At 38.7% G+C, this 27,383-nt stretch overlaps 2 protein-coding genes across 8 annotated transcripts in view; both read left to right on the top strand.

Annotated features, from left to right (window-relative positions):
- The window catches only part of PCMTD1 (protein-L-isoaspartate (D-aspartate) O-methyltransferase domain containing 1), a 113,389-nt gene that overhangs the window by 77,995 nt on the left and 8,011 nt on the right, over window positions 1-27,383 (top strand). For 5 of the 7 annotated variants that reach the window (XM_009213027.3, XM_003902732.4, XM_009213024.3 and 2 more), the window contains one exon: window positions 330-3,447. The exons of 1 other annotated variant lie outside the window; for it this stretch is intronic. In XM_009213027.3, coding sequence (XP_009211291.1) covers window positions 330-697 — 368 coding nt within the window. In that variant the 3' untranslated portion in view covers window positions 698-3,447. Of the gene's footprint in view, window positions 1-329; window positions 3,448-27,383 lie in introns of those variants that run through there. One more of the 7 variants, XR_002523792.2, reaches the window with a different exon arrangement.
- The window catches only part of PXDNL (peroxidasin like), a 508,249-nt gene continuing 489,454 nt past the window's right edge, over window positions 8,589-27,383 (top strand). The window contains exon 1 of the mRNA XM_031669551.1: window positions 8,589-10,452. Coding sequence (XP_031525411.1) covers window positions 10,289-10,452 — 164 coding nt within the window. The 5' untranslated portion in view covers window positions 8,589-10,288. The remainder of the gene's footprint in view (window positions 10,453-27,383) is intronic.

Genomic DNA, 27,383 nt, shown 5'->3' with positions numbered 1-27,383 from the left:
AAGATATGCAGGATAGTCTCTCTCCTGCTCTTGTCTCCTAATTATTCCATGGTCATGTACCCTGTTTCTAAATTCTTACGCTTCCAGAGAACTTTTATGCATATAAATGCCAACACACAAACACACACACGCCCCTGTACATTTTAACTTCTGTGCTATCCATTGGTCCTTGGCATATGATGACTACTCCGAAACCTTTGTTAGATGAAAGGTAGAGTTTTTATATTTTGTGTATTTTCTAAAATGTGCTAAGAAACACATTTTGTTTTATGAAAAAAAGTGAACAATAGATTAATGTTTTCTTTCTTGTGTTTTGGGTTTGTTTTTAGCTCCCTGTGCTGTCAGGAATCTACAGGACTTGGCTCGTATTTACATTCGACGCACACTTAGAAATTTCATAAATGATGAGATGCAGGCCAAGGGGATTCCTCAAAGGGCTCCACCCAAAAGGAAAAGAAAGAGAGTTAAACAGAGAATTAACACTTATGTATTTGTGGGTAATCAGCTTATTCCTCAGCCTCTAGACAGTGAGGAGGATGAAAAAATGGAAGAAGATAACAAAGAAGAGGAAGAAAAAGATCACAGTGAAGCGATGAAGCCAGAGGAGCCACCTCAAAATTTACTGAGAGAAAAAATCATGAAGCTGCCCCTCCCTGAATCTTTAAAAGCTTACTTGACATATTTTAGAGACAAATAACTTAGATCAAGAAGAAAGAATGCCTACTGATAATTCCTTTAGTCTTGAAAATGTAGCATTTGTTAGGAGTTAAAAGAATTACTTCTTTCATCAGAGCAAATTATAGTGGAAAAAAATTATCACTTGTTTCTGTCAGTAACACAAATGATGTATTCAGTGAATAAAAGAATCCCTTTTATAAAATCTATTTTTCTTTAAATCTTGGTAAAATATTGTTTTAGCTTAGAGTGGTTTCAAAGTGGAATGCAACAGTAGTCAAGACTTGTGTACTATAAATCCTTTTCTGATTCCTTACAGATTTGTAGTGGTGAGGGTTAGATTTAATTTTATATAAGGTTTAAATAATTGTTAAGCTTATATAACCTGATCTGAATTGCAGTTGTTTGCATTTCCTCTATGAAAACTTCATTTATCTAATAAGGAAATCAAATGCTTTGTAGACCTATTTACCTTATTTGTGTTGCAATCACTGTTGCTGGGTTGCTGTATATATATTCCGGGCAATACATGAGTGCAATAACAATACAAGATATTGAATAATTTAGCTTTAAAAAAAATCCCACAAATTTTATGAAATATTACAGCCCTGCTACTTCTGCTTTTGAATCTCTTACCAAAAGACATGGGTAAAATATCTGCTTCTCTCATAGAGATTTTAAGAGCACAGCAAGTGAATTATTAAAATAGAAAGTATATACTTAATACAACTCTTTATATGGACCCTTTACACTTTCAGTATTTAAAGAAATGAGGTTATCTCAACTCTCTAGAATTTTAAAAGTATATTTAGAATTGTTTTTTCTGTAGTTCACCATATAAAGTATTTGGTTTTTTAAAAAAAGCAAAACCATTGTTTTGTGTGACTCTTGATAGGACACAGAATGAGTGAATGAGCATGAGTGAGGCCACTTTCTTGGATGGCTGTAAGTAGCAGGGCCAGGGTGGACCTGGTCAGCGGATGCACTTTAGCAGATGGAACTTATAGTTTATCTGAATATTTATCTTTGACAAGGTAGGGCTGAGCCTACATTTGCTTTGGATCTTTCTAGTATAAGAAATATTCACAGAAATTGTATGTAGATACCCTTTGTTTTGAAAATCCTGTTGAGAATCATAATGTAATCTTTGGGACCTATGCCCTGTTCATTTCACTTCTTCCCATATTTTTTGTGTTTCTTTTGGTAAAACTATAATGGTTTTCATTTTTTACTTAATGTCACACAATTAAACTGTCCATATTTGAACTTTATTGTAGCTTATGAATGATAAAAAACAGGTAGTAACTACCATTGTTTGTTTGTTTTCCTAATAAGGCCTGAAAACAGCCATTCCGGGTTAAGAAAGTGTACAATGTAACATATTTGCTAGAGTTACATGGCTTATATATTTCTTAAAGGGAAAAATTTGAGAGTATCATGGACTACCACCAGCATTATTATTATAGTAGTTGCTCAGATTTGGTTAAGGAAGCCCAATCAATGTATAGTGAAAGGATTATTACCTTTCTGCTAAGATTCAGATATTGTTTCAAAAATCTCAGCTCCAGTAATCCCACAGCATCTAAAAACAAGTGTTTGTGATCATGTAAGCACGAAATTGTTCCAAGTAAGTGAGGATATTTTAGTTACGTGAAAGACAGTTTCATGGAAGGTGTTTGTTTTATACCAGTGGCTGGGATGGTAGAATTGGGGTTATTTCTACAGTTATTCTTAGATGATTACTAAACTGTTAAGAAATGCCCCATATCATTTGTATCTAGGAAAGAAAAAAAATCAGTTTCATACTGTTTTCATCTGTCAGAAATGTTCATTTTATTTTGAATTAAATGCGGCTTTTGAAGTTACCTTGAATTCCTGGTGACCACATGTTTTTATCTGGAAAACCTGGAGAAAGTTATCTGTCCCATCTCCCCTGCTTTTTTTAAAAAATTTTTTTGGTTGGAGCTGCTGTTTAGATGATGCTTTTACTATGTAGGAGAGAGTTTTTGTTAAGGATATATTTGAAGATTGACTTTTCCATATTGTCTTTCATTCTTTGACCTTGGCAAAGTGTACAGTAGATTTTCATGATCGTTGCATATTTCTTGTCATTGAAGTGTATCTTTTATGTTTTTAAATGCATTCATTTTACACTTGTGACTTTATCATTGACTTTAAGAGGTAGAAATAAAAAATGAAAATTAGAGCTAAAGCCTTTTTATCTATTAATGCAGATAGAATAAGAATATTTTGGGTTTGTGTTTTTTTTAAATGAATTTATGTTTACTTGAGTATGGAAAATTATGCTTTATAGGTGGAAAATTAGTAAATAAAGATTAAGTAAAAGTAAGTGAAAATGATGGGGAATACAGTGATGGAATTTTATAGCCAGATAAAACAACAAGTATCATCTAATTTGGGTGTTTATTTTGCAGATGAGAAAACAGACCTAGAACTGTGGCATGTTTTGCCTGAAACATAGTGAGTTAGAGACAGGGCCTAAGATAGCTTCCAGCATCAGATTAATCCCAAGAAGCCATCAGCAACCTCAGAGCTACCCAAGAAGATAATTTAAATATATACTGCTTATTGGTCAATATATTTGGTTCTTAATAAAGAAAAATGTTAAAATAGCATACATAGTGGTAAAATACAATACAAAAAGTGTGTGTTGATTTCTAGCTGTTTGAGATGATAAAAGTGAAGCAAAGCCTGTTAAATCATTGGAAGACTTGGAAAATTATTTTAAATAAACAATTACGTATAATTAAGCATTGTTCTCCCATGGCCTGACTTTTATGTTTGTCTTCTTCTTTTTAAATATAGGCAATCTTAGTATACCTATGGATATGCTCAATTATGGCATACAGTTGTCTTTATTTGGACATCTCACTGTCTTTTGACTATTGCCATCTCTGAAGAGTATGGAAGTTTTTTAAAATTTATTTTTATGAAATATTCAGTAGATAGGGAAATTTATAAAATATGAAGTATAAGAAATAATTTAGTGTACATGTAGGTACATATGTGTGTACCCATTAGGTTCAACTGATAGCTTTACAGTCTCTTGTGTGCCCCTTCCCAACCACATCTTAATCCCTCCCCGCTCAGGAGGCGGGATTTTGTGTTTATCATAATCTGCCTTTTGTTCTCAATTTATCACATGCCTGCATCTCTAAACAATGTATTTGGCTTCATACATGCTAGGATCCTACTGTATGCATTCGGCAGCTCTCTTTTTCACATTACCTTTCTGCGATTGCCCCATGTCGTATGTTGTTCTGTTACATTCACACTTCACAGTTTATTCTACTGTTGGACATTTTTTGTCCCCTCATATAGTTCAGTTGTGAACATTCTTTTATGTCTTGTGCCTGTACATGTGTGAGTCTGCTTAGAGTGCACATCTAGGAGTAGAATTACTGGGTCGTAGGAAATCATTTCCATTCACTTTTACCTAGGTGGTGCAAATTTGTTTCCCAAAATAGTTTAACAGTATGTTTCTTCTAGCAATGTTTAAATATCCCAGTTATTCCACATCTTCACCTACACATGACAGACTTTTGCCTGTTTGGCAGTGTGAAATATCTTCTTAGGGAACTTTGTAACTCATGAAGGTTATTTATTAAGGGGGTTTTATCTTCAAGTGTTTGTTGGTTTTCTGCAAAGTGCTGTTCAAGTCTTTTGTAAAATTTTTTATTGAGTAATTTCTTTTAAAAAATTGTTTTGTGGGATTTCCTTTTGCAGTCTAGATATTATTCCACTGTCAGTTATATGTGTTGCAAGTATCTTTTCTCAGTTTATGGTTTCTTACTCTGTTTATGATGTTTTTTGATGAATTGACATTTTCAATTTTAATTGCCAGATTCATCTTCCTTCACCCTCAGTCTCAAGGTCATGGAAATATTAACCTATATTTTCTTACAGAAGGTCTGTGATTTTGCATTTCACATTTAAATCTGCACAATAGCTGGAATTGATCTTTGTGTATGGTGAGAAATAATAGTCTGGTTTCTTTTTTTACTTTATTGATCAACTGTTTGAGAACCATCTTTTGAAAAATTTTTTTTTTTCTTCTCTGATGTGCAGTGTTAACTTTGTTGTAAGTTTTCATGTATTTTTGATGTGTGTCTAGGCTTTCTTTTCTGTTTTATTAGTCAGATCATATAACCCAGTGCCAACACTACACAATTTTATTTACTGGAGGTTTACAATAATTCTTGATCTAGTACGATAAATCCCTTCACTTTATATGCTAGGAGTTTCTTGAACTTGTAGACTGTAGACTTTAAATTTCACAATTGGCTTCTCAGATTACATACACGCACACACACTCCTCTTTGGGAGTTCCTTGGGAATCACTTTGAATTTATAGATCAGTTTATGCAAGAATCAACATGTTTATGATATGGAGTCCCCCAGTCCATGAATATGGGACTTCTTTTTTCTTAGACCTTATTAAGTATGGTTTGGCTCTAAGGTCTAATATCTTTTGTCACATTTGGTTGCAGATATTTTATATTTTTCAGTGATGTAGTTTATTAAAATTGTATGTTATTCCTTTAATTGTTTTTTATACATTAATTAAATCCAATACTATCTCTTTTGATTATTTTAGTTTTCTTATAGGAAATCATATATTTGAATAAATTTTATACAGTTTTATTTTTTTCCCTCCTGGTTTTTTTATTTTGCCAGATTTGCCAGTTGTGGCCTCCAGTATAACTAAATAGTGATGAGCAAGAGCAGCCTTATTTGTTTGTTTAATTTTAATTTTTTTATTTTTCCATAGGTTATTGGGGTAAAGGTGGTATTTGGTTACATGAGTGAGTTCTTTAGTGGTGCTTTGTGAGATTTTGGTGCACCCATCACCAGAGCAGTATACACTGCACCCTATTTGTAGTCTTTTATTCCTCACCCTCCTGTCCTGACCTCCATGTCCCCAAAGTCCATTTTATCATTCTTATGCCTTTGCATCCTCATAGCTTAGTTCCCACATATCAGTGAGAACATAGATGTTCTCGTGGTATTTGATTTTCCATTTCTGAGTTCCCTTAGAATAATAATCTCCAGTCTCATCCAGGTTGCTGCAAATGCCATTAAAATTCCTTTTTATAGCTCAGTAGTATTCCATCATATATATATACACCACAGTTTATCCACCCATTGATTGATGGGCATTTAGATTGGTCCATGATTTTGCAATTGTGAATTGTGCTGCTATAAACATGCGTGTGCAAGTATCTTTTTTGTATAACGACTTCTTTTCCTCTGGTAATACCCAGTAGTGGGATTGCTGGATCAAATGGTAGTTCTACTTTTAGTTCTTTAAGGAATCTCCACACTCTTTTCCATAGTGGCTGTACTAGTTTACATTCCCACCAGCAGTGTAGAAGTGTTCCCTGATAACCGCATCCACAGCAGTATCTACTGTTTCTTTATTATGGCCATTCTTGCAGGAGTAAGGTGGTATCGCATTGTGGTTATGATTTGCATTTCCCTAATCATTAGTGATGTTGAGCTTTTTTTTTTCACGTTTTCATGTTTGTTGGCCATTTGTGCATCTTCTTTTGAGAATTATCTATTCATGTCCTTAGCCTACTTTTTGATGGGATTTTTTTTTCCTTACTGATTTGTTTGAGTTCGTTGGAGATTCTGGATATTAGTCATTTGTTAGACACACAGATTGTGAAGATTTTCTCCCACTCTGTGGGTTGTCTATTTACTCTGCTGACTGTTCCTTTTGCCGTGCAAAAGCTCTTTAAGTCCCAGCTATTTATCTTTGTTTTTATTGCATTTGCTTTGGGTACTTAGTCATGAAATCCTTGCCTATGCCAATGTCTAGAAGGGTTTTTTCAGTGTTAGTTTCAGGTCTTAGATTTAAGTCCTTAATCCATCTTGAGTTGATTTTTGTATAAGATGAGAAAAGAGGACCCAGTTTCATTCTCCTACGTGTGGCTAGCTGATTATCCCAGCACTATTTGCTGAAAAGGGTGTCCTTTCCCCACTTTGTTTTTGTTTGCTTTGTCAAAGATCAGTTGTCTGTAAGTATTTTGGTTTATTTTTCTGGGTTCTCTATTCCATTCCATTGGTTTATGTGCCTGTTTTTATGCCAGTACCATGCTGTTTTGGTGACTGCAGCCTTACAGTATAGTTTGAAATCAAGTAGTGTGACGCCTCCAGATTTGTTCTTTTTGCTTAGTCTTGCTTTGGCTATGTGGACTCTTTTTTGGTTCCATATGGATTTTAGAATTGTTTTTTCTAATACTGTGAAGAATGATGGTGGAGCCTTATTTCTTATTTTACTGCCTTTGTATCTTTATTTTTAAGTAAATAGCTTGGTGTGTTTATTTCTGTCTGCTTTAAAAATTTTACTTGACATTGTTAATATTCTTGTCTTGGCACAGTTAATTTTCTGTAGTTTGATATAATGTGCCTGGGTATGAATATCTTTTCATTTATTCTGCCTATTCTTGTAGCTGTGTGGGTTCGTCTCTTTCATCAGTTCTAGAAATTCTTGGCCATGTTTTTTCTTACAAATATCATCTCAACTTTATATTTCTCAGCATTGATTTCCTTAGATAGTATCTTCCTATCACGAATCTTCTCTTTAAGTGCTTTAAATCTGCTGTTAAACCCTTACATTGAGTTCTAATATTTGTTATATTTAAATTTGTAGTTCTATATTTTCAAGTCTGCCTAGTTGTTTTATAGTCTTCTACTCTTTATTATGTTCAATTCTGTAAACATACTGCCTAATTCTATTCTATGTTGGATTCCAGTATCTGAACGCTTAAAGTGGGCTCATGCTCATAAGGTTTGATGGCTAGCTTTCATAACACTGTTTGTTTCTTTTGTATTTTGTGGGTTTTGACTGAGCTTGTATTGTAAACTGTGGGAATTATTATAGGCCCCAGGTTGTTTTTGCCAGGAGCACTGCCAACTTATGACCTTTATAAATGCTCCACTTAAAGTTTTTTGTACCATTCAAGTAGAGTTGCCTGAAAATCCATGTAAAGGCTACCTTGGAGGTACCACGCCTCCAGGAAGATTTGTTTGCTGCCTCCCCATAGTAAGCTTTGAAATAGGTCATTTTCCTTGTGTCTTCTGGTTTGTGTAGTGAGTGGGTGGAAGTGGAGGCAGGGGGCAGAATTATTTCTAGTTCATCCTTAAGATGTGGCTGTGGCTTTATGCAGGAGATTTTTGAAATAAGACTCTCTCCTAAGAAAGGACTTTTCTTTTTCCTGTATCCCTGCTACTCCAGTTCCTGCAGTTCCTTTTCACATGGTTGGGCAGACAGTCTCAAGCTGCACCGACCTTCATTGTTTACCCACTTTACTGGCTACTCATGTCCACTTCATTTTTTGGATTCTTGTATACATCTTACTGATTTCCTCAGTAATAGCACATTGATGCATTTATACAATTTTAAAAGTATTTTAATAAATCTAGCACATTCAGTCGTTTTCAGCTGAAAAGTTGTCCTAAGTCACTGTCCAGAAGGACTTGCGATCATGAGCAGGGTCATGCCTTGCAGTTCTTAGTCCTGTACTGACAGTTGGTAATCAGTAGATTTTTTTTTTTTTTTCATTCAACATAAGTTTAGATTTCTAAAGTGGAAAGTTTTTTGTATTTTTTTTTTCCAGTAAAAAAGAAATGCATTATGGGCTGGGTTCGGTGGCTCACGCTTGTAATCTCAGCACTTTGGGAGGCCAAGGCGGGCAGATCACAAGGTCAGGAGATTGAGACCATCCTGGTCAACATGGTGAAACCCCGTCTCTACTAAAATACAAAAAATTAACCAGGTGTGGTGGCGGGCGCCTGTAATCCCAGCTACTCAGGAGACTGAGGCAGGAGAATCACTTGAACCTGGGAGGCAGAGGTTGCGGTGAGCTGAGATCGTGCCATTGCACTCTAGCCTGGCAACAGAGTGAGACTCCATCTCAAAAATCAAGAAAACTTTATGAATGCAAGATTTTTTTAAAATAATTTGAACTGACAACAAAGCACAAAAACTTGCAGGATTTCTTTCCTTCGACCTAATTCGTATACACCCTTAGCTCAATGACTTTTAGAACTGCATGTCTTGCCTTTATTTCCCTCCCGAACTTACATATTTCTGAGCCCCTACCCTTTGTAAGTCTGCTTTATGAATGCAAGGTATTTTTATGTTTTATATTGTTTATTTTTTTGTTTGTTTTTTATATTTTGAATTGCAAACAAGGGACAAACCTGCAGGTTTTGTCTATGTCCTCCAAATCACAGGCACTGCCAAGAACATAGTGATTGTTGGGGGGGATTTAAAGGAATAAATTTCCTTTATTGGCTTTATTGGTATACTTGGACAATAAAAGTCACGTGAACAATGTCAAACGTAAAGTTTAAATCATTTTTGTTCATGGAGATTAGTTTTTTTAGCTCTTTCTACATCTTAATCTCCCCAGAATCACATATTTAGATGTGAACATTTTGCCAAAAGAGGGCAGTATTCGCCTACAGTAGAATGTAAAGGGACTGAAAAATTTCTGCAGAGAGAAGGATGAACTTATTTTCCTCCTGACATTGGTCTACTAGTCTGATCATCTGGGATTGACCATGCAAGTTTTAATTTGTTTTCTATTACTTTTATGTATTTAAAACATTTTTGTTTGAAAATGTTAGTCTTTAAAGATAAAGCCAAAAATCTGTTTTGAAATACCTTCTTACAGAATGACCAAAAAGTAGATGTTTCCATATTTATTAAGTTTTCACACACATCCGCAACGAGGGGCTGCTCACTTCAGGGAAACATGACCAGTTCAAACTGCTGATGAAAAGTCTGCAGCCAGCAGGGCCACTGCTGCCAGCGTGTCCTGAGGGAGCTCACACCTGTTTGACTTTACATATACATACTTAGGTTTGTCCATCAGTTGTCTCCTCTTCAAGGAGGTATGTGAGTTCGTGGTTTTAAGCATATAAATTTAAATGTTAAATATTAAAAGAAGAAATCAGAAGTAGCCCGTTTGAGTCTTACATGAGTGAAATGTGTTGAGTTTCAGAAGCAGAATATATTGAAGGAAATGAAACCTTTTTTTTTTTTTAAAGAGCATAGTTTGGAATAAGGAAAGAATATGTGCACTTAGATGAACGGATTAGAACTCTGCCTGCCCTTTAGGGTTTGGTAATGTTACCAGATAAAAAAGAAGAAAAGCTGTTCTGCATTGTTTGAATACATTATTAATCAACTTGGGGCTTCAAAAGGACAGCTAGGGGCCAAGAGACTGGGGTTTTCATCAAATGTGCAGTGGAAGCAACTTTGGGAAAGTTTGTTTTCATTATGCTGCCTAAAACACATGGTGTTTTAGAAAGAGGCTTTTGCATTGACAAGCTTCTCAGTCCTCGCCTCTGGGAGTCTAGTGCCTCCTAGAGCCCCTTGTGCCCTCAGCCCTGTAATGTGATATCCCTCCTCCTGGATTGGTCAGAGGGGTGTCCTTTCCCTGGCCGCTTTCCACCACTGCTCCCAAACTTGGCTCAGCCCAACAGCCACCATCACCACCACAGCGGTTGCTGCTGCAGCTGCAGCTGCTGCTGTCCCTCCGGCTGCTGCTTCGCGTGGCCAGCAGTGAATGGAGCGATGGAGCCCAGACTGTTGTGCTGGACCGCTCTCTTTCTCCTGGCCGGATGGTGCCTGCCAGGGTTGCCTTGCCCCAGCCGGTGCCTTTGCTTTAAGAGCACCGTCCGCTGCATGCACTTGATGCTGGACCACATTCCTCAGATACCACAGCAGACCACAGTTCTGTAAGTTCACACAAATTCCCCGGAAACCCTCCGCAATGCTTCATTACTTCTCTGCTAGGACCTGTGTCCTTTTAATTTACGATTCCTAATGCTCTCCCTGCTTGTATACTTAGAAGAGGCTTCTCACTTTTCAAACAGTTTCATGGTTCTGCTCTGTTAGACTAGAAAAATGTGAGCAATGCTGAGTTGACATAAATATATTTGTTTTGGATTCAGTTCTCTTCCAGCATCTTCCAGAACTTACCATTGAGAATTTTCATCTTCAATCTTCCTTCAGTAATTTTCCTGCATACGTTCTCAATTTGTTTCTTTTCATCCTCTGCTCCCAAATCTTTGGGCCTCTTAATTGGTCAGTACATGTCAGCCCCATTTGGAAGGAACTAATTTAACTTTAGAGTGTGGTTTCAATTGATTATATGCTGACAAATTGTTAGGCTTTGTACTGTGTGTACCTCCTGGGAGGGTGAAGTCCTGAGCCCTCAGCACTTGAAGCACTGTCTGTCCCCAGAACAGACCCTCAAATAGTCCAGTTGAGTTCTTGAATGCTTAAAAGCCTTGTGGAGCAACCGCTTAGACTAATCGGCATCTAGGAGGCATTACAGGATAGCAGGGCAAACCAGAATTTGGGAGTCAAACAGGTCTGAGTTCAAATCCTGTCTTCTCATCTTTAATATTAAGGTAATAAACTCAAACATTTTAATTTATTTAGATTAAATTAAGTCATAATTAGATAATTAGAAGGGTAAATCACCACAAAAGAAGAAAAGGATCTGTTTCTAGGGTTTATTTAAAAAAAAAAAAAAAGACAACAAATTCAAAAATTTAAGGAAAAAAAAAACAGAAGAAAAGGAAAAATGCTGAAAGATGCAGCCTAAAGAGGTTTCCTGCTTATAATAAATGTTTTGTGGGTCGTCTCATGTTCATGGAAGACAAAACTGCTTGTGGTATTTCAAATCCATTCTTGGGCAGAGGGAAATAGCTTAAAATTTCTGGAATTCTGAGATATAAATGTTTAAGAGGATCATTGCCACACATTTGTCAGTCATAATCACAAAATGAGGACTTGGTAATAAAAAGTCCAATTTGATGGTATTTACATAGAAAATGACATTATCCATAGATTTTCATTTCTGTAAAGCATTTCATTAATTTTATATGCATGCACATATCAAAATAAGTCTTACTGTAATAACTAAAAAGATTCTTGAACTTGGGAGCACTGCTTATTGCTATGTGGACAACACAGTTCTGCAGGTGCCTTCAGACTGAGAACCAGCCATTTGTCCTTTTGTAATGACAGTTTTTTGGTAGATAGCAGCAAAGGCTTAGAGAAGGGGCTGCTTGTCTAATCAAGTGTCTTGGAGCTACCTGAGGTACAACTCGACCTAAATTTTGTTTCCTAAGTGTTTCAAAGAAGAGATTAGCACCCATTAGACACACACTTCTAAATGTAATGAGCAGAATTGAAATGATGTTGTCAGTATTGTCATGCAGAGTCTTCCACTGTGTTTATAAATAAAGCTTAATGGTGGATTCTCAGGCCCTTGGCCAGATCCCTGTCTGGGAGTCTTGTGCCACCACTTACAAAATGTGTTGCCTTGGACAAATTCTCAACTTCTTGGTGTCTCAGTTTCCTAATCTTAAATGGAGATGCTAATAGTGTTTGATATGGTTTGGATCTGTGTCCCCACCCAAATCTCATGTTGAATTGTAACTCCCAATGTTGGAGGTGGGGCCTGGTGGGAGGCGATTGGGTCGTGGGGGCGGATTCTCATGGTTTAACACCACCTCCCTTGGTGTTGTCGTGGTGAGAGTGAAGTAATCACAAGATCTGGTTGCTTAAAAGTATGTAACTCTTCTTGCCTCTGTCTTCCTCTTACTCCGGCCATGTGAAGTTCTTGCTCCCCCTTTGCCGTCTGCCATGATTGTAAGTTTCCTGAGGCCTCCCCAGAAGCCCAGCAAAAGTTGCTATACTTCCTGTACAGGTTTTTGAACCATGAGCCAATTAAACCTCTTTTCTTCATAAATTACCCAGTTTCAGGTATTTCTTTATCACAGGGTGTGAGAACAGACTAATGCAGTGTTCACCCTGTTGGTTATTTTGAAGATTTAATGAATTGATGGATTTTAAGTACCTAGGAAATTGTCTAGCTCTAGTAAACACTATGGAAGTTTTCGCTATTAGTATCATGTTTGCAATTCAGGACAGGAATTACTAACTTAAATATCTCTGGGAACCTGCCAGTAAATAATTTGAGGGAAGTGGGGTAGATGAAAGACAGACTACTGTGTGATGAATAGCAACTAGCCTGAAGCTTGGAGTATCTGGGGATGGTAATGAAGGCAGAGGCAGCTCTTGCTAATGGGGCAACCAGTTACTTAGCTAATTGATGGCCTTTGGGGATTTGGGCCATAGTTTCAAGAAAATATAGAAGCCAAAAGTGACATTCCCCAGCTTTTCAATATTAGCAGCTAATTACATTTTTAGAAATGGAAAGGCAAAAATACACAAGCCCAACCATGCGTATTTGTAGGTTGCTTTTTGCCCAGGACCTTCAGTGTGTGACTTCTACTAGAGAAATGATATAAAAGCTGAGAAGTATATGTAAAACCTGTAAAAATTGGTCCTCTACTCCTCTGGGGCTAAAAATCCTTGATGTAGGGTTGCATTTTATGTCAGCAATATCATGAAAGGTGACAATAACAATTATGAAAAAGAAAAAACCAATTAAGTTTTGAAAACTAAGGCAAATGTAAGCTGGGTGAATTTCTTACCAGCAGTAGAACCAGTAGTTTTTGTTAAACCACCCTTATGTATGTTTATTGTCACTGTAACATGGAAATGATGTAAATAATATATTTAGCTCTGCAAATGACCAACATGCTTAGTAAATGCTAATTAGTAGTATTGTTAAAATTAGTAGTATTGTTAAAATGGATTTTTTCCATTTTTACATGTTTCAAAATTTTAACCTGAATGCAGAAAATATTTTCCTAAATCATAGATAAGAAAACTGTATTATTTTAAAGACTGGTTACAGTTGATCAGGGTTTTAAGTTTAGAAAAATGCAAAACTGTCCCTCCAAATTTTAATTTCATTCCTACTATAAAGATATCATTGTGTTTCTAAACTAATAGCATTTACCAAAAACCCTGTTGCCATTGAGAAAATTTCACTCTTCATGCTGTGGATTTTAGTAAAACAAATCTTTCAGAATTAGAATTTGCAAACAAAAAAATATCCAGTAACGAACACAGCATCTTTAGGGAGCCTGTTCAGTAATCAGAAGCAGTGTATGGTGAGTGTGATTTGACTCTATCCTATGCCAGGATCATTAGGTTGCACTTTCCTAATTTGCTTAGTTACTGGTTAAGAAATGGACTCAGTAACTGCAAATTGAACATGCTCTAAAAACCACCTTGATTATATTAGAATACGTTTTAAGCTTAGGGCTGTTTTAATGATTGAGGATTTTCCTGAAAGTCATAAATACAAAAGTATTTACAATGTGAAATTCTAAGCATTTAATTTAAAGGCATTTTATTTATGTGGAAAGCTTTCTTTGCTGTCCAAATAATACAAAACTCGAGGAATAAGATGGCGGTGGGGAATTGGAAAATGTCTTAAGCTCAGTCATGAAAAAGTGTGTCCAGCTGATAAAAATTTCACCTTGTTCAAGAAGAAAATAGAATTCCTTCAGCTCTTTCCAATTTCCATTCATTATATATATATATATACTTTAATATATATAAATGAAAAATGATGTGTTATGGAATAATAGGGAGCAGCCGCAATCTGAGGCAGCAAACACATATATATATAATTTTATAATTTAAATTATATATAAAGTTTTATAAGTTATATATAAAATTTTATAATTTAAATTATATATATATAAAATACAACTTAATAGGAGTTACTTTTACCTTTGTTACAAAATTTTTTGTAGCTCGTTTGTAACTGACATAACTTGCTGGCTTTGAATGATCACTTGGCAGTAATGAACAGGCCTGAACTCCTTGGACCTTCACCCACCTGGCATTGTTGAGGGGAAGCACAATGGGACCCAGATGAACTGTGTCAACATTCAAACTTCCCCCAGTGGTTGACTTGTTGGGGAGAGAAATGAAACTGAAAGTGGCTGTCACTGACCTCCTGACTCAGGCCAGTGTGATCCTGTGGAGAGGGGCTGGAAGAGGCTGTTCTGGAAGGAAGGGCAGGTGAGTGTGGATGGGGCCCAAGCAGGAGAATGGACGCAGGGACAATGTGGAGGGGACAGCTTGAGGAGGTAGAGGAGTAAAGGCCAGCACCACTGGCTGAGGTGTAATGTACCCTAGAGACTTGGGAGTCATCCTTCAAGAAATCTGCATGTTGTGCATAGGTACCCTAGAACTTGAAGTATTAAAAAAAAAAAAAAGAAAAGAAAAGAAAAGAAAAACAAATGGACAGACAAATTGCTTTAGAAGGTCAATGGAGCCAGGATATCCTACAATCCTGTACTTAGATGGCATATGCTGATTAAATTATTAGAACAGTGTTCCCTACACTAAGCACTGCCTTTCAACCCTACTGTAGATTCTATAAATGAAGTGAAGAGATGTGTTATGGAATAATAGCTTTGTGGGGAGTAGCCACAACCTGAGGCAGCAAAGCTGTGGTCCCTGTGCTAGTTGGAGAGCTACTACACATGGGAAAAGTTGAATGACAGTACAAGTCTGGTGTTAGAAGGACCAATTCTGCTTCTGTATTCATGGAGTGAAAAGGGTTGGTGAATGTCCTCGTTTGTCAACTAGATGGGCAACAAAGACAGAGAAATGAGTGAAAAAGAGGAGAAAAAAATTGAATCATTGAGAGTGTGAAACCAAAATAAATCCTGGGGCCCCCAAAATCACTAAGCTAAAGGGAAAAGTCAAGCTGGGAACTGCTTAGGACCAACCTGCCTCCCATTCTACTCAAAGTCACCCCTCTTCTCACTGAGATAAATCTGTATCCGATTGCCTCCTTTGGAGAGGCTAATCAGAAATTCAAAAGAATGCAATCATTTGTTTCTTATCTACCTATGACCTGGAAGCCACCTCCCCACTTCAAGTTGTTCTCCTTTGCTTCAAGTTGTCCCACCTTTCCAGACCAAATCAATATTCATCTTACATAAACTGATTGATGTCTCGTGTCTCCCTAAAATGTATAAAACCGAACTGTGCTCTATCATGTCATCAGGACCTCCTGAGGCTGTGCCATGGGAGTGTGTCCTCAACCTTGGCAAAATAAACTTTCTAAATTAACTGAGACCTGTCTTGGATATTTGGGGTTCATACATTGTTAAATTTTGTTGTGTTTTACCTGGGCATTCTGGTAGAAAGGGTAGGGGCTCAGAAATATATAAACTCAGGAGGGAAACGGAGGCAAGACATGCAGTCTTGAGTCCTTATCTCTACTGCGTAAGACAGACTCCCAGAGCAGCCGTTTATGGACCTCCCTCCAGGAATGCAATTCTTTTCCTAGGGTCTTAACATTTAATATTCCTTGCTTGGAGAAGAATTTAATGATATCTCTCCTACTTGCACGTCCGTTTATGGGCTCTCTGAACAGAAAAATATGGCTCTATTCTGCCCGACCCCGCAGGCAGTCAGACAGTTGGTTGTCTTCCCTTGTTCCCTAAAATCACTGTTGTTCTGTTTGTTTCCAAGATGCACTGATTTCATATTGTTCAAACACCCATGTTTGACAATCAGATTTCATATTGTTCAAACACACATGTTCTACAATCAATTTGTACAATAGTGGTCCTGAGGTGACGAACATCCTCAGCTTATGAAGATAACAGGATTAAGAGATTAAAGTAAGACAGGCGTAAGAAATTATAAGAGTATTATTTTTGGGAACTGATAAATGTCCATGAAATCTTCACAATTTATGTTCAGAGATTGCAGTAAAGACAGGCATAAGAAATTATAAAAGTATTAATTTTGGGAACTGATATGTGTCCATATTAAAATGACATCTTCACAATTTATGTTCCTCTGCCACAGCTCCAGCTGGTCCCTCTGTTCAGGGTCCCTGACTTCCCACAGCAGTTTTTCCTGCCAGGAATGCATCCATGGCCATTTTCCCCACATTGAGTCTACTCCTGCTTGTTCTGCAGAAGCAGCTCAGAGCTCGCCTCAGGGAAGCCTTCCTTTTCCCTGTTACTCCCAGGCTGCATGAAACACTTTTCCTGTCTTATCTGAATCAGGGAACATACCATGTGGAATTAGCATTATTAACTTGTGTTTCTGAGAGACTGAGTTCCTTCAAGGCAGAGAACAGAGAAGATAGACAATATAAAATATATTAACATAAAATATTTTACATACCAACATATTTTATGTTGGGATATTAACATAACATATGTTGCATGCAGGAATGAGCCAATTGGCCCAGTGAAACTTGAGGGGTGCTGAAAATAGTGCCCATTTGAAAGTTTGACATGGGGCAGGCCCTCCATTCTAAGAGTGCTGTGGACCACTCTGTGTTTAACAGGGAGTTGCCTGGACTGAAATGATTTTAGTTGTAAGCCTCACCTACTATCTCACCTGTGTTGACTACTCTTACAGAAAAGGCTTGTGGCATGTGCCTGTTCAAAGAGGAAAATAGATTCCAAAGGCAAAAGTTTCTAGGGAAAATGAGGTAAGGGAGAAAAGAGAATTAGAGGCTAAATATTCTGACAAGCAGATATGAGAAATATTTGAGTGCTGATGTGATGGTTAATCCTGTAATGCTGTGAGGGGTGGGCGTGGGTAGGGAGAAACGTACAAAGATCTCCATCTCTCTAGTTGGCACCCTTGTTTTAAATCAGATGTAGGGGCACAGTAAAACGGTTTGTTCTTCATACCTAGATCAGAATGCCTCCCTACCTGGAGCCGTTCCCTTCCTGGCTCACCTTGCCCTGTTAGAGAGAGGCTGATTTTGCCATGGTCTATGTTTTCGCCAACTCTAAAGACAAGTATAGTTGAAAAGCTGTTGCAGTGTTTAGAACTTATTTTTAAAATGTTCCAAGTCAGCTAAAAGCAGCCACCAAGTAGGGACTATAACTCTGTTTGCATGGGAATCCTAGACAGCTCTCATGGCACCAGCCCAAGACAACAATCAATTATTATATTTTTAAACTTCCCAATGTTGGTTATAGTAATAATTATTTTATTTACTTATGTCTCACATTTTCTCAGGAATAATATCTTTTTTTTAAGATTTAATTTAATTTTAAGTTCCAGGATACATGTGCAGGACTTGCAGGTTTGTTACATAAGTAAACGTATGCTATGGTGATTTGCTGCACCTATCAACCCATCACCTAGGTATTAAATTCCACATACATTAGCTGTTTATCCTGATGCTCTCCCTCTCTGCCCTGCCCTCACAGGGTCCAGTGTATGTTGTTCTCCTCCTTGTGTCCATGTGTTCTCATTGTTCAGCTCCCACTTATAAGTGAGAACAAGTGGTGTATGGTTTTGTGTTCCTGTATTAGTTTGCTAAGGATAATGACTTTCAGCTCCATCCATGTCCCTGCAAAGGAAATTGTCTTGTTCCTTTTTATGGCTGCATAGTATTCCATGGTGTATGTGTACCACATTTTCTTTATCCAGTCTATCATTGATGGGGATTTGGGTTGATTCCATGTCTTAGCTATTGTGAAGATATATGTGCATGTATCTTTATAATAGAATGATTTATTTTCTTTTGGGCATATGCCCAGTAATGGGATTGCTGGGTCAAATGGTATTTCTGATTCTAGGTGATTTATATTCCTTTGGGTATATACCCAGTAATGGGATTGCTGGGTCAAATGGTATTTCTGGTTCTAGGTCTTTGAGGAATTGCCACACTGTCTTCCACAATGGTTGAGCTAATTTACATTCCCACCAACAGTGTAAAAAGGTTCCTGTCCACAGCCTTGCCAGCGTCTGTTGTTTCTTGGCTTCTTAAAACCCTACCACTCTGACTTGCATCAGATGATATCTTATTGTGGTTTTCATTTGCATTTCTCTAATGATCAGTGATGTTGTATCTTTTTTCATATGTTTGTTGGCTGCATAAATGTCTTCTTTTGAGAAGTGTTTGTTCATGTCCTTTGCCCACGTTTTAATGGGGTTGTTTTGTTTTGTTTTTCCTTGTAAATTTGTTTAAGTTCCTTCCAGATTTTGGGTATTAGGCCTTGTCAGATGAATAGATTGCAAAAATTTTTTCCCATTCTGTATGTTGTCTGTTCACTCTGATGATAGTTTCTCTTGCTTTGCAAAAGCTCTATAGTTTAATTAGATTCCATTAGTCAATTCTTGCTTTAGTTGCAATTGCTTTTGATGTTTTAATCATGAAATCTTTGCCTGTGCCTATGTCCTGAATGGTACTGCCTAGGTTTCCTTCTAAGGTTTTTATGGTTCTGGGTTTTACATTTAAGTCTTTAATCCATCTTGAGTTAATTTTTGCATAAGGTATAACTTTTGTATAATGAGTCCAGTTTCAATTTTCTGCATATGGCTAGCCGGTTTACCCAGCACCTTTTATTAAATAGAGAATCCTTGCCCCATTGCTTGTTTTTGTCAGGTTTGTTGAAGATCAGCTGATTATAGGTGTGGGTCTTATTTCTGAGATCTCTATTCTATTCCATTGGTCTATGTGTCTGTTTTTGTATCAGTATCATGCTGTTTTGGTTACTGTAGCCTTGTTGTATTGTTTGACGTCAGGTAGCATGATGCCTCCAGGTTTGTTCATTTTGCTTAGGATTGTCTTGGTTATACAGGCACTTTTTTGGTTCCACATGAATTTTAAAGTAGTTTTTTTTCTAACTCTGTGAAGAATGTCAGTGGTAGTTTAATGGGAATAGCATTGAATCTACAAATTACTTTGGGCAGTACAGCCATTTTCATGATATTAATTGTTCCTATCCATGAGCATGGAATGTTTTTCAATTTGTTTGTGTCCTCTCTTATTTCCTAGAGCAGTGGCTTATAGTTCTTTTTGAAGAGGTTCTTCACATCCCTTCTAAGTTGTATTGCTAGGTATTTTATTCTCTTTGTAGCAATTGTGAATGGGAGTTCATTCATGATTTGACTCTCTGCTTGTCTGTTGTTGGTTTATAGGAATGCTTTTGATTTTTGCACATTGACTTTGTATCCTGAGATTTTGTTAAAGTGGCTTATCAGCTTAATAAGCTTTCAGGCTTAAATGATGGGGTTTTCTAGATATAGGATCATGTCATCTGCAAACAGAGACATTTTGACTTCCTCTTTTCCAATTTGAATACCCTTTATTTCTTTTTCTTGACTGATTTCCCTGGCCAGAACATCCAATACCATGGTGAATAGGAGTGGTGAGAGAGGACATCCTTGTCTTGTGCCAGTTTTCAAGGGGAATGCTTCCAGCTTTTGCCCATTAAGTATGATATTGGCAGTGGGTTTGTTATAAATGGATCTTTTTATTTTGAGGTATATTCTATCAATACCAAGTTTATTGAGAGTTTTTAACATGAATCAGCATTAAATTTTATTGAAGGCCTTTTCTGCGTCTATTGAGATAATCATGTGGTTTTTATCTTTAGTTCTGCTTATGTGATGAATTACATTTACTAATTTGCATATGTTGACTAGCCTTGCATCCTGGGGATGACACCAACTTGATCACAGTGGATAAGCTTTTTAATGTGCTGCTGGATTTGGTTTGCCAGTATTTTATTGAGGATTTTTGCATTGATATTCATCAAGGATATTGGCCTGAGGTTTTCTCTTTTTTTTGTATCTGTGCCAGGTTTTGGTATCAGGATGATTCTGGCTTCATAAAATGAGTTAGGTAGAAGTCTCTCCTTTTCAATTGTTTGGAATAGTTTCAGAAGAAATGGTACCAGCTCCTCTTTGTACCTCTGGTAGAATTCAGCTGTAAATTCGTCTGGTCCTGGGCTTTTACTGATTGGTAAGCTAAGTATTTCTGCCTCAATTTCAGAACTTATTATTGGTCTATTCAGGGATTTGACTTCTTCCTGGTTTAGACTTGAGAGGGTGTATGTGTCCAGGAATTTAACCATTTTTTCTAGATTTTCTAGTTTATTTGCATACAGGTGTTTATAGTATTCTCTGACGGTTGTTTGTATTTCTGTGGGGTCAGTGGTGATATCCCCTTTATCATTTTTTATTGTGTCTATTTGATTTTTCTCTTTTCTTCTTTATTAGTCTAGCTAGTGGTCTATTTTATTAATTTTTTTTTCAAAAAACCAGCTCATATATGCATTGATTTTTTGAAGGTTTTGTTGTTGTTGTTGTTGTGTGTGTGGTCTCTATCTCCTTCAATTCCACTCTATGATCTTGGTAATTTTTTGTTTTCTGTTAGCTTTGGATTTTGTTTTCTCTTAGTTCTCTGGTTCTTTTAATTGTGATGTTAAGGTGTCAATTTGAGATCTTTCTAGCTGTGGGGGTTCATTCAGGCTGGTAGGAAAAATATTAAAGATAGTTATAGTAATAGCCACAAACCTTCTTGGAAGGCTGAGAGGTTTGCATAGCTTTAGCATGGATTATAGCTGAAGGCAACCTGATCCTCACCTTAAGTAAAAAGCTTAAAGTGAGTACAAAAGGATGTGGGGAGTTTACCTAATAAACTTATTTACTCATGTGGTCTTAAGAACAACCTTTGATCATTTGCGGGTGCATGATGTCTCTCTCTGGGGTCGGGGGTGACCAGGTTAATTACCCACAGGTGTGTTTACTCATGACCTTCGTCAATTAATCTTTACTGAATAAATGTGAGTCTCGCTGGCAAGTCGAGGCCATGGTTGCAAATAGTGGCCCAGACACTCAGCTGAACTGACAAAGCAGAATATCTGTGTGTCAGTGTACTTTATTCATCCATCGCTGGGTCATGGTCTGTGGGACAGACCCTTGCATCTAGCTTTTTGGGCATTTAGTGCTATAAATTTGCCTCTTAACACTGCTTTAGCTGTGTCCCAGAGATTGTGGTGCATTGTCTCTGTGTTCCCATTGGCTTCAAAGAACTTCTTGATTTCTTCCTTAATTTCATTATTTATTCAGGAGTCATTGAGGAGCAGGTTGTTCAATTTCCATGTAGTTGTGTGGTTTTGAGTGAGTTTCTTTATCTTGAGTTCTAATTTGATTGTACTGTATTGTGAGATACTGTTTGTTATGATTTCAGTTATTTTGTGTTTGCCGTGGAGCGTTTTACTTCCAATTATGTAATTAATTTTAGAGTAAGTGCCATGTGGCACCAAGAAGAATGTATATTCTGTTGTTTTCTGGATGGAGAGTTCTATATCTATCATGTCCGCTTGATCCAGAGCTGAGTTCAAGTCTTGAATATCCTGGTTAATTTTCTGTCTTGATGATCTGTCTAATATTGACAGTGTGTTGTTAAAGTCTCCCCCTATTATTTTGTGGGAGTCTAAGCCGCTTTGTAGGTGTCTAAGGGTTTGTTTTATGAATCAGGGTGGTCCTGTATTTTGTGCATATACATTTGGGATAGTTAACTCTTCTTGTTGAATTGATCCCTCTACCATTATGTAATGCCCTTCCTTGTCTTTTTTGATCTTGGTTAGTGTAAAGTCTGTTTTGTCAGAAAATAGGATGCTTTTTTCGACTTTCCATTTTCTTAGTAAATTTTCCTCCATCCCCTTATTTGAAGCCTATCTGTGTCTGCACAAGATGAGTCTCTTGAATACAGCACACTGATGGGTCTTGACTCAATTCAGCTTGCATTCTGTGTCTTTTAATTGGGACATTTAGTCCATTTACATTTAAGATTAATATTGTTATGTATGAATTTGATCCTGTCATCATGATGTTGGCTGGTTATTTTGCAGACTTGTTGATGTAGTTGCTTCACAGTGTCATTGGTCTTTGTACTTCAGTATGTTTTTGCAGTGGCTGGTAACAGTTTTTCTTTTCCATATTTAGTGCTTCCTTCAGGAGCTCTTGCAAGGCAGGCCTGGTGGTGATGAATTCCCTCGGAATTTGCTTGTCTGAAAAGGATTTTATTTCTCCTTTGCTTATGAAGCTTAATTTGGCAGAATGAAATTCTGGGTTGGAAATTCTTTTAAGAATGTTTGATATTGTCCACTAATCTCTTCTGGTTTGCATTGGGTAAGAATATGTTCCTTTAGCTCAGCAAAGTTCATTATTACCCACTTTCTGAAGCCTACTTCTGTTAATTCATCCATCTCAGCCTCTGCTCAGTTCTGTGCCCTTGCTGGAGAGGTGTTGTGATCATTTGGAGGAGAAGTGGCACTCTGTCTTTTTGAGCTACCAGCATTTTTTTTTGTTGATTCTTTCTCATCTTTGTGAGTGATATTATCTAGTTTTGATCTTTGAGGCTGCTGACCTTTGTGGGGTTTTTGTGGGGACTTTTTTGTTGATGCTGTTGTTGTTGTTGTTGTTGCTTTCTGTTTGTTTGCTTGTTTGTTTTTCTTTGAACAGTCAGGCCCCTCTTTCAAAGGTTGCTGTGGTTTGCTGGGGTTCCACTCCAGACCTGGGTCCTTCATGCAAGTGTCATCAGTGAAGGGTACAGAATAGCAAAGATGACTGCCGCTCCTTCCCCTGAGCTGTCTGTCCCAGAGGGGCACCGACCTCATGCCAGTGGGAACACTCCTGTATAAGGTCTCTGGCAACCCCTGTTGTGGGGGTTCTCACGCAATCAGGAGACATGGGATCTGGGACCTGCTTAACAAAGCACTCTGGCTGCCCCTTGGTGGATAGGGTGTGCTGTGCTGGGGGACATCCCATTTGTCTAGACTGCCTGGTTCTCAGAGCCCACAGGGGTAAAGACTAAGTCTGCTGATTCATGGAAACCGCGGCTGCCTCTCCCCCAAGGAGCTCAGTCCCAAGGAGATCAGAGTGCTGTCCCTAAACCCCTGGCTGGAATTGCAGAAACTCCTGCATGGAGGCCCCGCCCAGTGAGGAAGGCTGGTTCAGGGTCTGGCCTAAAGAGGCAGTCTGGCCACAATCTACCACAGCCATTATCCTGTGCTGTGGGAAATTCCTCCTGGGTCCAAACCATCCAGTCTTCCCAGCACCAGCAGGGGAAAAAATGGCAAACTGGAGCTGCAGTGATGGCTGCCACCCCTCCCCTGGGAGTTCAGTCATCTTAGGCAGCAGGCAGCTGCAGTGATGATGAACACCTCTCCTTCCAGGAATTTGGTAGTTTTAGGCAGTCTCCAGCTGAGTGGTTGCTGAGAATCTGCACAGCTCTATGCTTGGGACCCAAGGCTCTGGTGGTGTGGGCTCATGAGGATCCCCCAGTTGTATAGATCAGTGGAAAAAGCATGGTTTCCCAGGCAGGGTAGCATGATCACTCATCACCTCCCTTGGCTGGGGGTAGGAGCTCCCCTTGCCCTGTGTGGCTCCCAAGTGGGCTGTCACACTACCCGTCTTTTTCTTCCTCTCCGTGGGTCATGCCGACCACCTAGTCAGTCCTAGTGAGAGAACCTCGATACCTCAGTTGTTGGTGGAGAATTCACTCGCCATTTTCATTCTTCTCAGTGGGCGCCTCTGACTGCATCTATTTTTACTTGGCCATCTTGGCCCCTGAGGAAAGATTTCAAGTAGTTGATTGCTCTTCTTAGTTAAGGGAGAAGGTAAAACTCAATGTTTTCCACCTACTTTTTCTAAATCATTTATTTTCTTTTTTTTGTACAATTTCTGATTATATTTTTCTTTTAATATTTGTTTATTTGAACTTTTTGAATGCAAAAGAAGGGAAAAAGATTCTGCAAACAGAAAATAATGTATTTTCTCTAAGTGGGACATCATCAGATTTACAATCTATTGCAGAATCTTACCTGGGCATCTAGGTTCTTGTACTGAGAATAGAGCCTATACAAAAAATCTAACTTTCAAGAACAGCCTCTATAATGATTAAGCATTGAAGGATTTTATATCCACTATTGAATTTTTACTTGCCACTATCTAGTAAAGCAGGACAAGTACTAACCTGAACTGTCTAGAGAGAGTGGGAAGCTAACTCTACTAAGGGGAAGCTGTATGAACACCTGACTTTTAGGGTTGCATGCACCAGCAGGGATAAGTTATGCAAAACTACTTATGTACCCTTCCATACTTTTCTCCATCCAATGAATTTGACCAAGATGATGGAACTAAGGCAGCAGAAAGTCACCTGGATGACATGGTCATAGCTGCGTTGGGTTGACCCAGTTCCTGGGTGCTCTCTCACTGTTAGAGAATGGCTTTTCATTTCATGACTTTCAGGCTCTGAGCAGTTGTTTGTTAAGGGTGTCTTCCTGAATGATTGCAGGTCACCTCTGTGTAGTTTGAAAGGCACTGTCACCCACAGTCCTGGCCAATTTGGACTATACAGTTGTGAATATGATCTGAGTCTCACAGAATGAATCATATGGAAGTCATGTGACCACATGATCTGTTGGTCTTTCTCTGTGTAAGAAGATGACTCTTGGCAAGCTTAGGCTTTGCCTACAATGTATTTCTGGCTCACAGATCTAGTTGAGGGGCAAGAGAGTTCAGTAGTTAGGACCCTGGATCCCAGAGCCTGACTGCCTGCACTTGAATTTCCCCTTCACAGTTTATGAGCTGTGTGTCTTTGGGCAAGTGGCTTCAATCCTTTGGTGTCAGTCTCCTCACCTATAATTTTGTGTTTATTTACCATGTACCAGGAACTATTCAAATGTTAGCTTCACCTATAAGTACTAGTATTATTGTATCCATTAAAATGCAGAGGTGAAAATGGTAAATTCTAAAAGATTCTGGATCTCTTTTTAAAAAATAAGGCAGGGTACAAAGAAATACATTTACAAAGATTACGAAAATGATCAACTAGTGTCTCTTGAAGCCAAAAAGTTACTTTTGTAGAGAAAGCACTGGAAACACTCACTCTTTGCCTGACTTTACTAAGATTGCACGTTCCTGAAATGATGATTTAACGTTCAGAAACATTCTTTTTTCCCCCGCAAACTAAAGTTTTTACTGGGTGTGAGAGATACGTGAGATACTGGAGAGTATGTTTAGTAGGCAGGAATCTAATAAATTCGTAGATGGGGTTTTCAGTGCAGAGGCACACTTATTTTCATATAATTGTCATTGTGCTCATATCTTGCTCTGGTCCCAAACCACCACTGTATTTTAGCAAGCATCTTTGTGTAATAGAGAGGGGGCAATTCTTCCAAGTCGTTACTGAACACAGGAAAAGTTCCTAGTTCTCCAAGCCATGATTGTCAAAGTTCTGCCCAAAGTTTCATACCAATTAAAACCATAGCTGGTAAATCGTAGTATTTTTCCCCATCTCTAGTTTGTATTTATCAGAATTCTGAGATTTGTGCTGTTGGAAAATTATCCCCCTCATCTTTTCCTTGAAAGATATGTGTGGGGAAGGAGACTTAAGGGTTTTATTTGTTTTTGTGCACACACAGCTGTACGAGCCTGGAGCTTTAGAGTTTTTAAAAATAAAAGGGAATCCCTGGGGAGGTAGAGGGTGGTGGTCCAGAAAAAATCAGAAAACTCTGGAGATCTAGAAAGTTCCTAGAAGCAAGGGAGAAGGAGTAGATTGGGAAAAGCTTTCACTTTTGAGTTAAAATCTCTTGGGTATAGAAGAGGAGTGAAGCCAGCATTAGCTTTGGAGAGGGAGCCCTGGACAGGGACTGCCCTGGCAAAAAAATAGAGGAGACCTGCAAGGAAGGCAGGCCTCCTGGTGGGGCTGTTTACATGGCTGAACAGGCAGGCCTCAGGATTTGGAATTTGAGAATCCCATACACAAATGTTTTAACAGGTTGGGTCCCGCTGCTCTGTGCTTCAGTGGCATGCTGTGTACTTGTTTTCTGACAACTTTAATCAACGTTTGTATTATTTAACGTTTTCCCCATGACATTATAAGCTCCACAAAAGGGATCATTCTGTCTTCATGAGCACTCCATCCCCAGCTCATAACACATGGTGCCGGGAATACAGGATGTGTGCAATAAGCATTTGTTATGTGAAGGCTCTGGCCGCATTAATGATGCACTGGTAGTTTTTTTTTTTTTTTTTTTTTTTTTTTTTTTTTTGCAAGTGTTTCTTTCCTGTGTGCCTGGCGCTTGACTAAAGGCAGGAGGACACAGGCACACAGATCAGTTCTCACGACTCCCGCTGGGAAGCAGGTAGCATCTTTAGGGTTCCATCACTTTACAGATTCATCTTTGCACCTGTTCCTTGCTGGGGCCCAGACAGGCAAGGCCCTGCCCCGCGGAGCTCTCCTTGTAGCAGCAGGGCCTGATGAGATGCTTTTCCCTGGTGCTGGGGATGTGAGACCTGGGGTCGGGGCGGGAGGATTCCCTGGTCTGGATGCATTGAGAGGGTGTTGGCCCTAGGATCTCAACCGCAAGAGGGAGCAGTCTTTCCGAGTTCCGTACTGAGCGCGGCCACACAGGCACACAAGGTGGGGACAGGCCGGGCACGAGAAGGGTGGACCTGTAGAAGCAGACGAGGAGGGGAGGCGGGGGCCTACCCACACCGGTCCAGGGGGTGGCTGTGCTCTAAGTGCAGAGGGAGCCTTGCGTACCCGCGAGACAGGCGATGTCGTGACCCGAGACCTCGCGGACTGGGGCAAGGAGCGCAGGTGGAGACAGGGCGGCACGGAGACGCCTGGGGCCTGCGGCCTAGCGGGTGGGACAGCGGAGCTGGGCAGGAACTTTCCCCATGCAGCGCGGGGCTCTCCCTCGCCTAGGAGCCAGCAAAAGGGAGCTGCGCCCGCCGACCCTCCGGGAGCTCCACCTAGCCTGCTCATCTGGCTTCCCCGCAGCAGCGGGTTCTAGAAATGGCGGTCATCCAGTTCTTCCTGACATGGGGCGGGTGCTTGGGAACAGTTTGGGTTTAACAGATCATTTAAATGCCATTTTTAAACTCGGCAATTGAGAACTTACAAGAGGGATTCTTTTTTTTTTTTTTTTTTAAA

This window comes from Papio anubis, chromosome 8 (assembly GCF_008728515.1).
Source record: "Papio anubis isolate 15944 chromosome 8, Panubis1.0, whole genome shotgun sequence".
Classification (NCBI taxonomy): Eukaryota; Metazoa; Chordata; class Mammalia; order Primates; family Cercopithecidae; genus Papio; species Papio anubis.
This window is presented reverse-complemented; position numbering and strand designations above follow the sequence as displayed.